The 16083-nt window shown below is 41.0% G+C and overlaps 1 protein-coding gene across 2 annotated transcripts in view; it reads right to left on the bottom strand.

Moving 5' to 3' along the window:
• The window catches only part of LOC139469630 (neuronal acetylcholine receptor subunit beta-3-like), a 101493-nt gene that overhangs the window by 40091 nt on the left and 45319 nt on the right, over positions 1-16083 (bottom strand). Inside the window, exons 1-2 of one of the 2 annotated variants that reach the window (XM_071251854.1) lie at positions 12915-13436; positions 10790-11258 (exon numbers count right to left, since the gene is read on the bottom strand). In XM_071251854.1, the coding sequence (XP_071107955.1) occupies positions 10790-10904 (115 nt within the window). In that variant the 5' untranslated portion in view covers positions 10905-11258; positions 12915-13436. Of the gene's footprint in view, positions 1-10789; positions 11259-12914; positions 13437-16083 lie in introns of those variants that run through there. The other variant, XM_071251856.1, reaches the window with a different exon arrangement.

Genomic DNA, 16083 nt, shown 5'->3' with positions numbered 1-16083 from the left:
CAGAGAGGAGCCATGCGCAGGGACCAGTATGTGTTAACTAGGATTCTGGTGGAGATAGATGACTAGGAAAGCAAGGACTCGTCAACATTGTGAAATACAACTATATGTACAGGGTGCATATTACCTCCGAAATGTAGTTAAAACACATCTATGACACCACAATATTACCTACAGGATCCTTTCTGTTTTCAGTGATGGACAGGGGGTTGTTATGTATTCAAACGTACATAATTGTACATTATGTTGAATCCACATTTCAACTGATGCATGCTTTGGAAATGACGGAATTGAGGGAAATATTTTCTTTGACCTAAGTAATTGATTTCAAATTTTGTCGAGAACGGGTGTCACCGGTGGAACTTGATTTCGCATAGTTTGACTTGAGGACATGCAATTAGTAAATATTTGAATGATGTTTAATGTTGTGCCACATTGTAACCTGCTACGACACTCATGGAGATCCGAGTGAGGACTAATCTTCATTAACCCATGCTTGTCGTTGGAGGCGACTAACGGGATCGGGTGGTCAGGCTTGCTGACTTGGTTGATGCATGTCATCGTGTCCTATTAGCGTGGGTCGATGCTCATGATGTCAATCACAGGATCCTGACTCGATTAATTACAGGTCGCCGTCATAAAGCTTGAACACTGCTGAGTATGGCGTTGCACAACAAACACACCTATTACGGTTTTCATGTCAAAGTAATTACGAAGCTAAAATGTTCTTCTAGGACCCCAAGAGAATGTTAAGAGCATTGTACCATTCATTGTAAAGATCAACTCTCTGCGTAGGACGACGCACGTCATCACCAACAGAGAACACATTACATGAACATCACGCAAGGGCGACTCACACAGTATAAAATCAAACTACAAAGAGTTCTCTTTTATTTTTTTAATATTTTCCATAAATGTTTTGTCAAAGTCTAAAAGTAGAGATGCGTGTTAAGAACAGACTGGTAACTTCAGCGCAAATGAATCGCCTCGCCTCTACAATAGTCACTCGTATGTTTCCTCAGCGGATTATATATGCTGCACAATGAATGCTAGAAAATGTATTCTACTTGGAAAATAACCAAGTGCCAATGAAATACAAAATCCAAAAAAACACGTGAACAAGTTACGAATGCACTGCTTTGGATGTTCTCCACAAAATAATGGGCGCAATTACTGTGGCACTAAAATACAAGATTTAGGCTTTTGGGATATTCTTCAACCCTTTCTCCGCAGTCTATTTTCTCACAGAAACGTGTTTCGAATTAATCTGATTGCGGGGCCGCCATGTGGAGGGGAAAGGCGATGCACGCTTGGTGAGCTATATTGATTATCATTTAAACGCTATAAAGGAACGACTGTATAACAAGACTAATATAGTTATAGTCGGCACCACGGCTGAAGTGGGATTAGTTACAGTACCTGGATAACAACGTTCTAAATCTGACAGAATGGTAAACATTATCCATGTGTCAGAGTCGTAAACAAGATTCATTGCATGTAGGAATTAGTATTGTCAGTTAAGATTGCATTGCGATGTATCCTAAGGCATATTGGTGCCTAGTCTTCTAAGGCGCCGCAATTAGCCGTGCAGAGTTCCGCCCCTTAGGCGCGCCAGAAACTGTTTGTTCTAATCACAGATTTACATCACCCAGTGCCTGTGGGTTTCACCAAGGTGGTAACCGTCTAAGACTCGCATCACTTCATGCTTTCCTCCCAGCCCAAGCTAACATGATATCACTGAAATACCGTTCAGGAATACGTTCAACCAAACTCATTCACTTACAAACTGACGTGTATTACGGGTATCATAATCGGAACGAATTTAGGATTCGAACCAGCAATGATAGGTTTCTTGCACACCTAGCGGACGAAACACTGCACGGCGAATTTGGGCGCCTCAGACCACTGGACCACCTTCCAACCCACATGTGTTTAAGACCCGTGAAGATACGGGCTAGAATAGGTCTTCAGCAATCCATGCTTGTCGTAAAAGGCGATTATGCTTGTCGTAAGAGGCGATTAACGGGATCGAGTGGTCATGCTCGCTGACTTGGTTGATCGTATCCAAACTGCGTGAATCGATGCTCAACCACTGAATTGTCTGGTCAAGACTCGATTATATACAGACCGCTTTCATATAGTGGGAATATTGCTGAGTGCGACGTTAAACATCAAACAAACAAACAACAGTTTTAACAATAGTTAGTAGATACGTCATGACAACGTTAGATATATAATTTAGTGGTATTCCAAGGTTACGTAATGTAAACCTGTGTGCAGTTCTTGTTGACTACATACAGCGATTTAACAAACTGTTAACGCGTACATATTATTAAGAAATATGTTCAGTAAGATCGTATCGACACCTACGGCATTTATTCACTTGTATCCACCCGTTCATGAACATATAACTGCACGTCTAGTTCAAACTAAACGTAGGAGACTAGTTAATATATGAGACCCTGATATACAGTAGAACACGGATAGAGCGAACACGGATAGAGCGAACAAACGGATACAACGAAGTGTTAAAACGTCCCCGATTTATCTCCTAAAAATTATCATATAAAAATGTACGTACATAACGAACTCTCTACAGCGAACTAACGGATATAGCGAACTGATATCTGATCACCGACAAGCCCAAATACCACTAATTAGTGACATGTATAGCGAACTGAGAAATCTCACTCAGTGTCAAGTGTCACTGACAATTGGCTGTACGCAATCAGACGCGAATCAACACAATTGCTGGTGACGATTAAACCTAGTTAAACATGCATAATGTTAATCTTAATTCTCATCAAATAATAACTTCAGATACAATTTCGTCCGACCATTGCATTAAAATGTTGGTACTTTTTAACTGAATCACCGGTAGATGCAGGAGGAAACGTGTATAAATGTGTTTTGTATTTTGGTTTAGCCAAGATGGTGGACGTTTCTGAGCGAAAACGTATATAACGAACAACGAATATAACGAACTGATTTCTCCGGTCACTTGTAGTTCGTTATATCCATGTTCTACTGTACTAGTAAACATACGACACATATCATTTACTATTAAACCTCTCCTGAGTTTACTTTTAACAATAACATGTCTGCATTGTAGTTCAACGCACACCCCTGACGTCCTGACTCCACAACCAGTGCCTACAAGTCGCTTGTCGCGCGTTGCGACGGCAAATCAAAATATTTCAGTCATTTCAACGTGTTGTTTCGTGGAAGTAAGATAAGTATTTATCTAAAGCGGGAATTAAAGCAACTACATTGTGAGAAATGTCTGACGCAAGCTTTGATGTCCTAAATAATTCAGCGGTCTCTATTTTCAGTCTGCAGGGATGTTATCGTGCGCATGCCGGCAATGGTGTCACTCTTTGTGTGTATTCATACGACTTTGGTCTGATTGTAGGAACACCCAGACATGGCGTAAAACTGTTTTCAGCTTCTTAATATGAGGAACACAACGTTTCGGAGTATATCCGTACCACTTCATCGCCTGATACACTTACTATCACCACCTGATGAAGGATTAAGCTTAATATTCGAAACGTTGTGTTCCTCGTATAAGGAAATTGACATCAATAAATTCTCTCTCTCACACATGACACTCGTAAATATGTGACACCAGTAAGGATGTGACACCCTGTCACACCAGCATCGGAATGACACATCAGTAAACAAACGACTGATATACAAACAAATGCATAAGTTTGTCATATAACGGGTGGGTTTCTCGGCAGGATAAAGCCAACGGATAAATACAATATCCGTTGGCGTCATATGCGGATAGTGATGCAAATATCAAAGATCAAGTAGGGACTACTTTCGCTGTTTATAAACAAATGGCGTCGCCCCTGTCATTCGGCGATCGAGTCAGAATTAACCATCGGGAATCTGGAGAAACTACTGGGATAATTGCTATCATTATTTAAAGAACAGTCTAATATACAGAAAATCAGTGTCTAACTGTGACGTAGCTGATGCATTTTACAAGTTAGGCAATCATGGAGATATAAATTGGGAAACAATTTAGCGAGGGCACCAGCCAACCGGAATCACTTTCCATATCTGTGCTTGTGGACCTCTGCGGATTGGAACCTTTCCCACAATTCAAAACAGTTGTATTTGGCCAAAATATGTTCGAATTGTTACTTTGTTTCGTTTTGTCGCTGTGTGTACACCCGACTGCACTCCGTGACGTTATAACAAGACAGGACTCTCAACAACGCCCTAACGTAGACTAGGGTTAGTGTAGCTTCCATTTGATAAAGGGCAGTTACTCTATCAGGCAGACCGATGGATTGCCGCGGAAGGCAAGAACAAACTATTTGTTTAGGCAATTGTTGTTTTGCATATATGTAGTTACGCCACTGTATAAGAAACAGGTTTCTGTTGGAACTATATTGGCTTCTGTCACTGTCCGACTGACACATTATTTACCCTCTGACGATTATTTATATTAAAACGCACGTTCAGGAAAGATTGCAATGTTAAGGTAATGTTTGTAAGAGATGGAAAGAGATTTTCGAGCACAGCATCGTAGAATGACATTATATGATAAAGAGGTTATCACGCGTTTGTGTTGGGGGCTGGCTAAATACAATGTTTATTCCTAATACGGGTTGTTTGCCATCCCCAAACAGACTCGCCTGATAACCTCTATATGTACCAGGAGTGTCTGAAAAGTTCTGAGTCTAACTATGAAGAACTGCGTTGATGAAGTTGGTTGCTCATTATTTTTTAATAAAAAACCTTCCGAGATCCACACACTTACAACGATGCTGGAGTATCTGGATCCCACTTGTGTAGAAGGAATTCTTCTGATGGTGTTAAAAGTCCCCCACAGCTGTAGTGACGCCATCATCATTTGCATAATAAAAATTCTTTCTTCGATTCTGGGATGAAGTGGAAATCTGACGGTGCCAATCTGGTGAATACTGAAGATGTTTAATGAGTTCAAAGCAACAGTCATGGACTAAGCCACGGCCATAACCGACATGTGTACAAGTGCATTGTCCGGTGGAACAACATGCCTTACTGAGTTAAGCCTTGATATTCTCACGCAGTTTCCTGAGCAGATAAGCATAATATTGTCCATTAATGGTCATTCGGGAGGAAGTCCACCAGAAAGATTCCTTAGGGATCCCAGAAAAGCCATCACCTTGCGAACTTTGACAGTTGTTTCGTCTCTGGCTGATAACGATGAACCATTTTTACATATCGCTCAACAAAAGCAGCTGGTTCTGCTTCAATTTAACTTAAAGTTCACAAGAGATGCAGATCCTAGAGTCAAAATCCTTGGAACCCAGCGTGCTAGAATCTTTGTCATTCCCAGTTCATTCCAAAGAATACTCTCATCGTTCTCATGGGGACGGTCGGGTTGCCTAGTGTTTAAGCGTTCGCTCGTCACGCCGAAGACCCGGGTTCGATTCCCGACATGGGTACAATGTGTCCATTTCTGGTGTTCTCGGCCGTGGTATTGCTGGAATATTGCTACAAGCGGCGTAAAACCATACCCACTCATCGTTCTCATGCGAGATGCCTACTGCATCGGCTATGTGACGCGAGGTGATTCGTTTATCATCCACAATCAAACCCTGTACCTTATTAACATTTTCCTTAGTGGTAGCAGTTAATGATCTTCCTGACTTTGGGTCATCTTCGAGGCTCTCTCTTCCCCACTTGACATCCGCTGCCTACATCTTAACAGTGGCAAAGTAGGGGCATCATCCGCTAAAGTGACACCGTGCTCGCATGCATAGCTGTTGGAGACACTTGGTGACAGCGCGGTAGTCAATCTTGTCAATTTGTATCATGAGAGATTACCTTGTCACTTTGATGCCTCCAGAAATATGCTGCCTGGTTGTGTATTTGGTCCCAATGCAGCCTGTAAGCATGGCAAATATTGTATTTGATACATGCAAACCGTTAGGGGGCACTTTACATCCTTCGTAGTTAGGCTCAGATGTTTTCGCCATGTCTCTGACACTCTAATAAAAACAGGCTATCTCACACATGTTGCGCGATATGATTGCAAGCATACACTACACTCATATAATATCAAACAAATGACCCAGACACATTGGTCAAATGAATACAGACAACCCTATCTACGCAGTAAACGAATGGCATCCAACTATGTTCAGAAATGTTATACAACATGTATGCTGGTTCTCAGCTCTCTATGCGCGTCGGCAACTTGCGCAAGCTAGAACAGGCCGGTATTATAAAGGCTCGACTCGTTTGTTTCACGTCGCATCCGGTTCAAGTAAGCTGGATTCCGTCTCTGTTGTGACGTCGACGGGTCCGAGCTTAAGACAATTGAAGCCGACCGTTAGCGGATTGTAGGACAAAAAAAAATTAAATCGAAGTTATTCTGATAAATTTTGATGATACGTAAAATTTAATTAACGTGGTATCAATTTCGCCAATTCGCATGGCACGTTTTTCAAATTTGGGATTGAGAAAAAACGATAATTATCAAAAAACGTATTCATGCGTAGTGAATAGTCCAGGAGCTATCCTGGCTTTTAATTCGTGGATAAACCTGCTGTGTTTTCAATGTAGAGGTTGCAAACGTAGATTCGATATTTGTAAATTTCATTCGAAACCGAACGCGATTTCTTGAGGTTTCGAGTTTGAAAAGTTGACAGATAAGGAATCGAATTTCGAAACCTCAATACTCAACATAAAGTTGGTTTATCCCCATTTTACCATGGCACAAAAAGTGCATGTTCCTGCAATTTAGCATACATGATTGACTACAATATACCAGAATATCTACGACTGACATGAACCATTCAAACACATACACGATTGACTAGACTCTGTACATAATAAATGATTGATTTGCACATACCATCCCTACACATACATGATTGACTAGTATATACCATCCACACATACATGTTTGACTAGTATATATCATCCACTCATACATGTTTGACTAGTATATATCATCCATGCACATACATGTTTGACTAGTATATACCATCCATGCACATACATGTTTGACTAGTATATATCATCCACACATACATGTTTGACTAGTATTTATCATCCATGCACATACATGTTTGACTAGTATATACCATCCACACATACATGTTTGACTAGTATATATCATCCACACATACATGTTTGACTGGTATACATCATCCATGCACATACATGTTTGACTAGTATATACCATCCACACATCCATGTTTGACTAGTATATATCATCCACACATAGATGTTTGACTAGTATATATCATCCATTCACATACATGAACGACTGGTTTATACCATCCACACAGATACATGATTGACTTCTGCCCGGAGAGAGGAAGCTCGTTGGTTCGAGGCCCTGGCCATACAAAAAATGGTACTTGCTGTTGCTTTGCCTGGCGCTAAGTGTAATGGGATACAGTCAGGACTGGTTGGCTTGAAGTCAGTATACTGTGGCTGAGTTGAGTTTTCATGTTTAACTGCTGCACAGGTATATTATTGGGCTAGCGCTAAAAAAACGGTATCGGTCCCGAATAGTTTAAGCAGCACACGCGCGCGCACACACACACACACACACGTGCATATGCATCTATAGGTGCCATTATCTTAAATGCGACGTTGAATCACATTTTACATCACCTGACATGTTTGACTACATATATCTATAAGTGCAATTATCTTAAATGCGACGTTGTATCATATTTTACATCACCTCACATGTTTGACTACATATATGCAAATTATTTGCTTGGCTATCATATACCATCCATACACATACATCTTTGACGAGTACAACACACCATACTTGCTGGAATTGCACATATACATGATTGACTAACATATACCATACATTATTGACTAAAATATACCATCCATACAGCATATATGATTGACTAGCACAGATACACCTTACATGATCGCCTGACATATTCCACCGATACAGCAAACATGATTGACAAGCACATATATACAGCATACATGATAGACTAGCACACATACACATATATGATTGACTAACACCTCCCATTCATACACAATACATGATTGACAAGTACATATACACAACACATGGCTGACGAACATATACCATCAATACACCATACATGATTGTCCGGTACTCACCAGACACACATACAAAGCATATGACCGATGATATAAAGAAGCCATTTAGCCTGGTCCCATCTTCAGGAGTCCCGAGACGGTTAAGTGGATCGACAAAACCCCAAACCAACTACCGAGAGTCTCGTTATAAACCGCTACCCTAACTGCTTGGAAATGGTCTTTCTAGAAGTAATTTCCCTTTAGCCATACAGATAAGAAATACTTTATGACATGACCGGTGAATTGAATGTTGGTGTGATGAGAATCACCGATCTGGGCCTGTCGTGTAGCATGGCCAGCCTGCTTTACACACGCTGACAAAGCCCATTCCGACATATCTTCTCCCGTGAAGTGGCGTTATTACTTAAGCTTGTCTGTCGGAAATGAAAATATGTACCGGATTTCATGAGACCATTGATTACGGAGCCTATTTTCCGCCGTGGTTAACGTTCAAATTGAAGGCAGAATAAGCCACGTGAGTTTTAGTATTAGATGAGACCATTTATGTACTTTGATCATGAAAATATCCAATCCAAGACTGATGTTTTTTGATTTCCAGATAATAGTAGTTAATGTGCAGAAAGCGCGCGTTCGTCTGAGCCTATCTCTCACCCACTGTGCATCTGAAAGTGTCCCTTGCTGAGGGGAGAAGCACACAATGGCTACATGATCTTTATCAAATGGAATGATGGAGCCCTTACATCCCTTCTTAGTCCGAGTTCAACTGCATTGCCATCCCTGCGACAACATCTTCCTTGTGTGTTATTGGGTACAGCGCCATCACAATACACTTATGTGGGGGGATTTGCAGCGTGCATATGCAGTGCCATCTCCCTACATTGATGTTAATTAGTCCCTGAACATTAAATCTCTGTGTCAACAGTATACCTTAAAAGGGTTCTGAAATTATCAAACTGCCTTAAATATTGTAATCATGTTCCCATGGCTACTATACACACAAATGTTGTAAGTCTTGACGTTAGAGTGCAAGCGACTAAAATGGCATGAAATCTCTGCTAAAAGCAGAGGCCATTGTGTAATTCCGACTATTTCAGAGCAGGTGTTTATGAATCGTTATGAAATAGCTCCATCTGAGGTAGAATGTTTGATAATGGAATGATCTACTCCTTGATTTGAGCAGCACGTATGTGAATGTTTGATTATGGAATGATCTACATCCTAATTTGGGCAGTATGCATGTAACTGTTCGATAAACGAATGATCTACTCCTTGGTTTGAGCAGTATGCATGTGAATGTTTGATAAAAGAATGATCTACTTCTTGGTTTGAGCTGTATGCATGTGAATGTTTGATAATGGAATGATCTACATCCTAATTTAGGCAGTATGCATGTGAATGTTTGATAAAAGAATGATCTACTCCTTGGTTTGAGCCGTATGCATGTGAATATTTGATAATGGAATGATCTACGTACTGATGTATGCAGCATGTATGTGAATGTTTGTCAATAGAATATAATGGGTAGATGTGTTTGATGGTAGGGTTCCTAAAGCTCCGACAAGTGTAACACGACATGGATATGTTAGATAATGGAACTACAAGAAACATCATCTATACCTTAAAAGATGTGTCAAGAACTCCGTGGTGACTAGTTCACGTACCAACACACTTGCACATATTCGTTTAACACTACAAAAGGAGAATCTGATTCTTTTCAAAGTAGGTGGAAATGTGCTTTTGAAAAGAGAACATAGTATGTTTTATGGAGTAGTGCTGACACTTTGACTAGCAATTGTAAAGATGTTATATCATCATCTCCACTCAGGATGGATGGAGGCCATCAGCCCATACAGCTTCAACTACAATGCAGCCAGCTAGCAGACTTTGAATTTACACATTAACGCTATTGTTTCTTAATTGCATTGCATAAAATGCAGACATTGCCAAATGCCTAACAATGTCTATGTTATCGACATAAATTAGTATATTTCTGTAAAGTGAGATGTACATAGTATTTCTTGTGAAGATAAATTTGACGCAGGGCTTCCTTTAGCATCATTAACAAGCAAAATGTGATCCTCATTTTAAAATATCCATAATTACATGTTATATATTCTTTCTACTCCTGTTTCTATGTTTAATTTATGGGAACGACATCGAAACTTTATACATAATTGTTTAATCCTTAAAGGCTATATGTTGGACCAGTAACTGATGACGCAGTAAAGACGGGGACACCACTTGACGCAATTGTGGACAAACTACGAGAAAGCTCTACTTGCCGCCATTGATAGACAATCTATGACGCATATATTTGGGCAGATATTGGCAGACAGACTATGACAAATCTCCACAAGCCGAATCTTACAGTATAACAGACAAACTGATGAAGCTTTAGTGTCCTCAGGTAAATGATATTATATTGATAGCCCAAACCGAGGGAAAGCAAAGTTCAGTCATGTTCGAGTTTTCAACAGATGTTCTTAGAGATGTATGTACGTGTAAACCCATCAGTAGGTATATTGCTGTATATCTGTTACGGCAAATGGAAGCGCTTAGTGACTGAAGCGTAATATAAGCCCCTGACCATACGATCCTAGACATCGATACGGGCCTTCTCTACCCAGCCAGGAAGACCCTGTGTTCCATCAATGATATAAACATTTAACTGTACGTAATGTTAAAAAAGGTTTAAACACAAAAAGCAGGTCAAAGTAGGGCACAACGACACACATACCTGATTGTGACAGCGACGACAGCAACAGCAACAGCAGCACTGCTTGGGCTGTTGGAAGCAGGGACACAAAACAACGGGGAATTTTCCAAACTTCGAACATCTTCCTGCATTGCATAGGAGAACGACCCACACCGGGCTACCTGAACACAAATGCACTGTGTCGGCAGCCAATATGTACAATCAAAGACGTATCCCCTTGCATCAAGCGGGTGGCACTGGTTTCACAGTCGTGTGGGTTGATACGGTATCCTTAATTTTCACACCCGGCACTGAACACTCCAGGAACTGACAGACGATGTGACACACGACAGTCTCTGCTGCTGCAGCACGTTGCAGTGCCTTCGTCTGTCACCACAGCGAGTTGGCTGGCGAACAGAAGCGTGTTTATAGCAGAGTCTTCTCGATCTCCCGCCGGCGACTACACAAGCTTCCGATAGGGATCGATGCACATAGAGCTCATCCGAGATAGCTGCAAGAAAAACACATACTTACACGCTGTTTGCCATTCCACCGATTCTGTTAAAATGCAACAACGTACAAGGTATTCTTTCGACTGGCAAGAGATGGACGCCTCGCGCTAAGGTCTGTCGGCACTGATGACGGCACATCTACATCTATTCAACATTGCATCAATTATGTACCGTGTATCGTTGCTAAATGGTGGGCGAGCTAGATGATGAGGCTGTGCTGTGTTTCACAGTTAAAACATATCACACAAGAACAAGAAAGTGGAATGTCAATGTCGCGAATTATACTGACGTGTTCACGGAAAACATACAAATCTGTCTGGCAACTCATACAAACCTGTTTTTAGTAAACATAATAGTCTGTTCTTAGTAAACATACAGATAAATCCTTGCTACATATAACAGCAGTGCAAAACGAAAGTATCCACAGATGAATGATAATGGCTAAACATGCAAAAAACAAGAGATGGTAACTCGATGATGATTTTTTTTATACGGCTATAATTTTTTATCAGAGTAGTGTTTTGGACCTCACGTTTACAACGTTTCGACGATTGTTTTCGGCCTAGTAACGTTTTGATGACGTTTGTGATGCCTTGGTCAGATCTAAATTTCAAGTGTATTCCTTTTCGTGGCCCAGCAGTTTATTTAAATACCATGTATATCCGTATTTAACATATACAAATGTAAACATGGCACATGTAAACATATTAACCCATCCTTAGTAAAAATAATATCCAGTCTTTAGTAAACATACTATCATATTGTTAGTGAAGATACTAGTAAAGCCACACTATCCTGTCATTGATAAACATACTATCCTGTCGTTTACAAGCGTACTAGCCTGTCGATAGTAAACATAATATCCTGTATTAGCGAGTATTTCAACCGTGACACCAGATGTCATAATAAGTCACAATGTCCATCAAATACCATCTGTATTTTTCCCAAAGTACTAACATCGCCTACTGAAATCCTACTGTATGCCCGATGCGTTCTGCTCTTGTTTCCGGACATAAAGCGGACTTGCCGCAACACTCCATGCCTCGTTGTGAGGGGTGACTAAATTCAGACTTCGCTGACTGAGCGCTGTCATATCAAAACGACTTCCACGTTGCTAAACCACTGTTTGGTCTGACTAGATTATATACATTCGTGGCCAAACTACTGAAATATGGCTACCTGTGGCGTTAAACAAGGAGAAAAAAACAAGGAAAGAAATAACATGCGAGGGCAGGTTGATGGCGGTAGCAGAAACAATAGATGCCATCAATTTACAATGTAACCATAACAATAAACTACCAGTGTCACGGTTCAACAGTACTCTATAATTAATTATCTACATCCTAAAAACACATGTGCAGAACCTCTAATCGTAGGAAAACGTTAAAAAATGGGGTGCATCTGTCTCCGATACAAACAATCCGGTAATATACACGTTATGGTATCATGAGCCAATACCTTAATCAAATTAAAACATCTCCAATAGTATATATGTTGAACCATGTTTATCGCAACTACACCGGGGATCGATAACTGGCTCAATGCATTGTGAACGATCAATCGTCAAGTTGCTGGAGAACTCTAGCTTGATCACCCACTAAGAAAACGATACATGATTGCTCTCTCAGCCAAGTGAAGCCAGAGAGCAGAATTACCTTGCAGGAAGAAATGAATTCTTCCCTTCTCTGTATCTTCATCCGGCGATGATGCTGCTTCAAACAAGGGTAACAACTTCAAACCAACAACACCGCCACCTTAAGACACCGTATTAACAGCTTCAAACAGTTTCTCCTTAAATTAGCACCATAACCTCCAGAAACGTATATTCAACTTCAAGTCAAGCAGGCGCTTTGTTTAGCGCCGTTCCTGAGTCACGTGATATATACAGGTTCAAACCCTGTATTCATTTGGTGGGCAATTCTGACTGGAAGCAGAGACGGTTTTAATCAACTGCATCCAATATGCGTTGGTACAGTACGCTGTTTGAGACACAGTGATTTAAACTTGAAGTTAACTATTGCCTGGCTGGAACACCTCTGACACTGCGCGTCTTCTAGTCTGATGGTCTACCTGCACAGGCATCGGGGAGATGAATGATGGGCAGCAGTATGCATTTCCTCCTGTAAATACAGTGCACGGCTTGATCATAGCTACTTCTGCTTGCGACAGGCAGCATCCCAACCACGTCCGTCTTTGTCACAAACAGTCTCGCATTGAAAATAAATTGCCGTGCCATAATTCTCGGGAGTGGAAGTAATCACGGTATGGGGATCAGTAATTGTGACCCCCAACGCATCATTACATTTGGCCAGTCATTTGTTCACTTAGACTTAAGCCTCCCTTGCTCTCAGTTTATCGTCCAAGTTGGCCATCGATCGGCTACCACAAGTACACATGATTGGCTTGTGCGAGCCAAGGAAACCCTGAGACCTTTCAATATTTATCATACGGGATTGGAATAGCAAACCGGCGCTTTAAACCCTCACTTTAATATCGTTGACAAAGTGCCTCCAATTTGTTGTCGTTATTCCTCAGTTTGTCTTTGATTAAAAAAGTTCCTGATTGTGCAAAACTCGTCAACGACTAATGGTTTTTGCCGTGACGAATTGTATTGAAAGAGATATGGTACAGTGGCAGTCGTAGGATGGGAAGTGATGTGTTGCTTGCCCATCAAACGCATCATCTCTCAATCATTGTCAATAGTATTACGCCTTGAGGGTCCGTCAAACGATCTGTACACCGATACCGAATCCCAACGGATCATTAACTACGTCTACACGTAAACAGCGCTGCGCGTACATCACAACTAAATCATTAGAATTGTGCATCGCTAATGAAAACATTACATATACCTACTGTACCTACACGCGCTACATACGGACAGTATCACTAAATAACCAAATATGTAGATCAGTTTTGTTTGTTTGTTGTTGTTTTTTGTTTGATTGTTTGTTTGTTTTAGGCCGCACTCAACAATATTCCATCTATATGACGACAGTTTGTAAATAATCGAGTCTGGATCAGATAGTCCAGTGATTGACATCATGAGCATCGATCCACTTAATTGGGATACGATGACATCCATCAACCAAGTCAGCGAGCCTTACCAGTCGATCCCGTTAGTCACCTCTACGCCTTTTACGGCAAGCATGGGTTGTTGAAGACCTATTTCACCCAGGATCTTCCCGGGTCATGATGAAAAGTACTAAACAAACAGCGTATCAGTTGTGTTTGGTTTATTTGCATTTAGATGCGTTCATTGTTATTGAATAACGACATATCTACAGATGTGCCTCAATATATCAGCTTTTGATTAGCGTCGCTTTAAAACCGAATTTCAGTTATATTACGGCGTGTCAGCTTATTGTAGCAAGAAGACCCGAAGTGATGCAGGTCTTCCACGTTCACAACGTAGGTGAAACCCACGGTCACTGGAAGGTGCAAACAAACCAAGAATAAAAAAAGAGCAAATATTGGATTCGAACGCAGATGCAAGGGATTTTGCGACACCAAAGGGACGCAACTCTGCATAGCGAATTGGACCTTATATGACAAGGCCCTTTAAAATAGAGATCTAAGGGTCTGAATCAATTTGGGCATTCTTCCAAAGTTCATCTGACAAGCCATGATATAAACGAAACACCTTTTAAAACACAGTAAAATCAAATTTTCACTTATCGTAGGACATCGGTACAAATTTTTTACAATATATTATCTACTGATTTGCATACGTACAGGGGTACTGGATAAGCAACCTTACACTCATGGCTGCACCAGAAATCTTGAATCTGTTCGATTTATTACCATTTTTTAAATTTAACACTTCGAACGAGTCAAGGCTTTCGTGCCAGAATTTCTACATTTCACGATTATGTCAAATGAGCATGATAAACACTGTGTGCGTGTATTCCATCCCAGCACATGGTCGTCCATCAGTGTCAGCAGCCGGGGAGTCAGCGCAGAACGTTGTCACACATATAGGAAGGGAACGGCTAATTGGAAACAGTTTTATGAACTGAGTTCTACTTATATTTTTATAAAGGCCGCCCCAATCTGCATTTAGGCAGTAGAGTCAAGCACAGTCGGTAATCAGAATGGACATAGTTGTCAGGGACGCCCTCTATCAGACACCTCGATGCGCAGCAGCGCTATATCTGTCCAGTACTGATGGGAATTAGATTATGACAAATTGCACGGATGAGTCTATTCCCCGGCCTTACTGGATTAAGAGTTGACAAGATAAGAGATCATTTAAGAGGAAACAAGCTCGATCCGCGCCTTGTGATTACCTCCACAGGACGTTCTCTAAACGTATCTTCTCTTTGTACTCAAGCATAGAGAAGTCTCCAGATCGTTGATTAATTTAGACATAGTGCTAACATTTAAGTGAGAAACTGGATTGTCCTTTAATAAACAGAAGACGTCCGCTTGGCGTGGACTCTTCGAACCCTGTCCAGTGTCCTGGAAGTGGTGGAGGAATTGTTGGCACAATCTTTAAATATTTCTGATTATGCCCATATATATGAATAATGCGTTCGGTGATCAGTTTTCAAAGCGCGTCCGACACGGACATGTGCATATGTGACGTCAATTTGGCCTTTATTTTCATGCAGGAGCACCATGAAGCTCCATCTTCTCTCCCAACTGAATATTACAGGGTCAACTTGGCATGACACGGCTACTCTCACGTCCTTGCCTCAGCCGCTCCAGGAGAACGTGTGAGCTGAAGTGAAATTTGGTTTAACGTCGCGTCCAAGGTTATTGCACTTATATATCCACGTGCATGCACGTGTGTGTGGCTGCTTGTACTATTCCTGACTGATG

This window comes from Haliotis cracherodii, unplaced genomic scaffold, assembly GCF_022045235.1.
Source record: "Haliotis cracherodii isolate W230 unplaced genomic scaffold, xgHalCrac1.p SCAF_2, whole genome shotgun sequence".
NCBI classification, from domain to species: Eukaryota; Metazoa; Mollusca; class Gastropoda; order Lepetellida; family Haliotidae; genus Haliotis; species Haliotis cracherodii.
The sequence above is the reverse complement of the archived record's forward strand: the minus strand, read 5'-3'. Positions and strand labels throughout refer to the sequence as shown.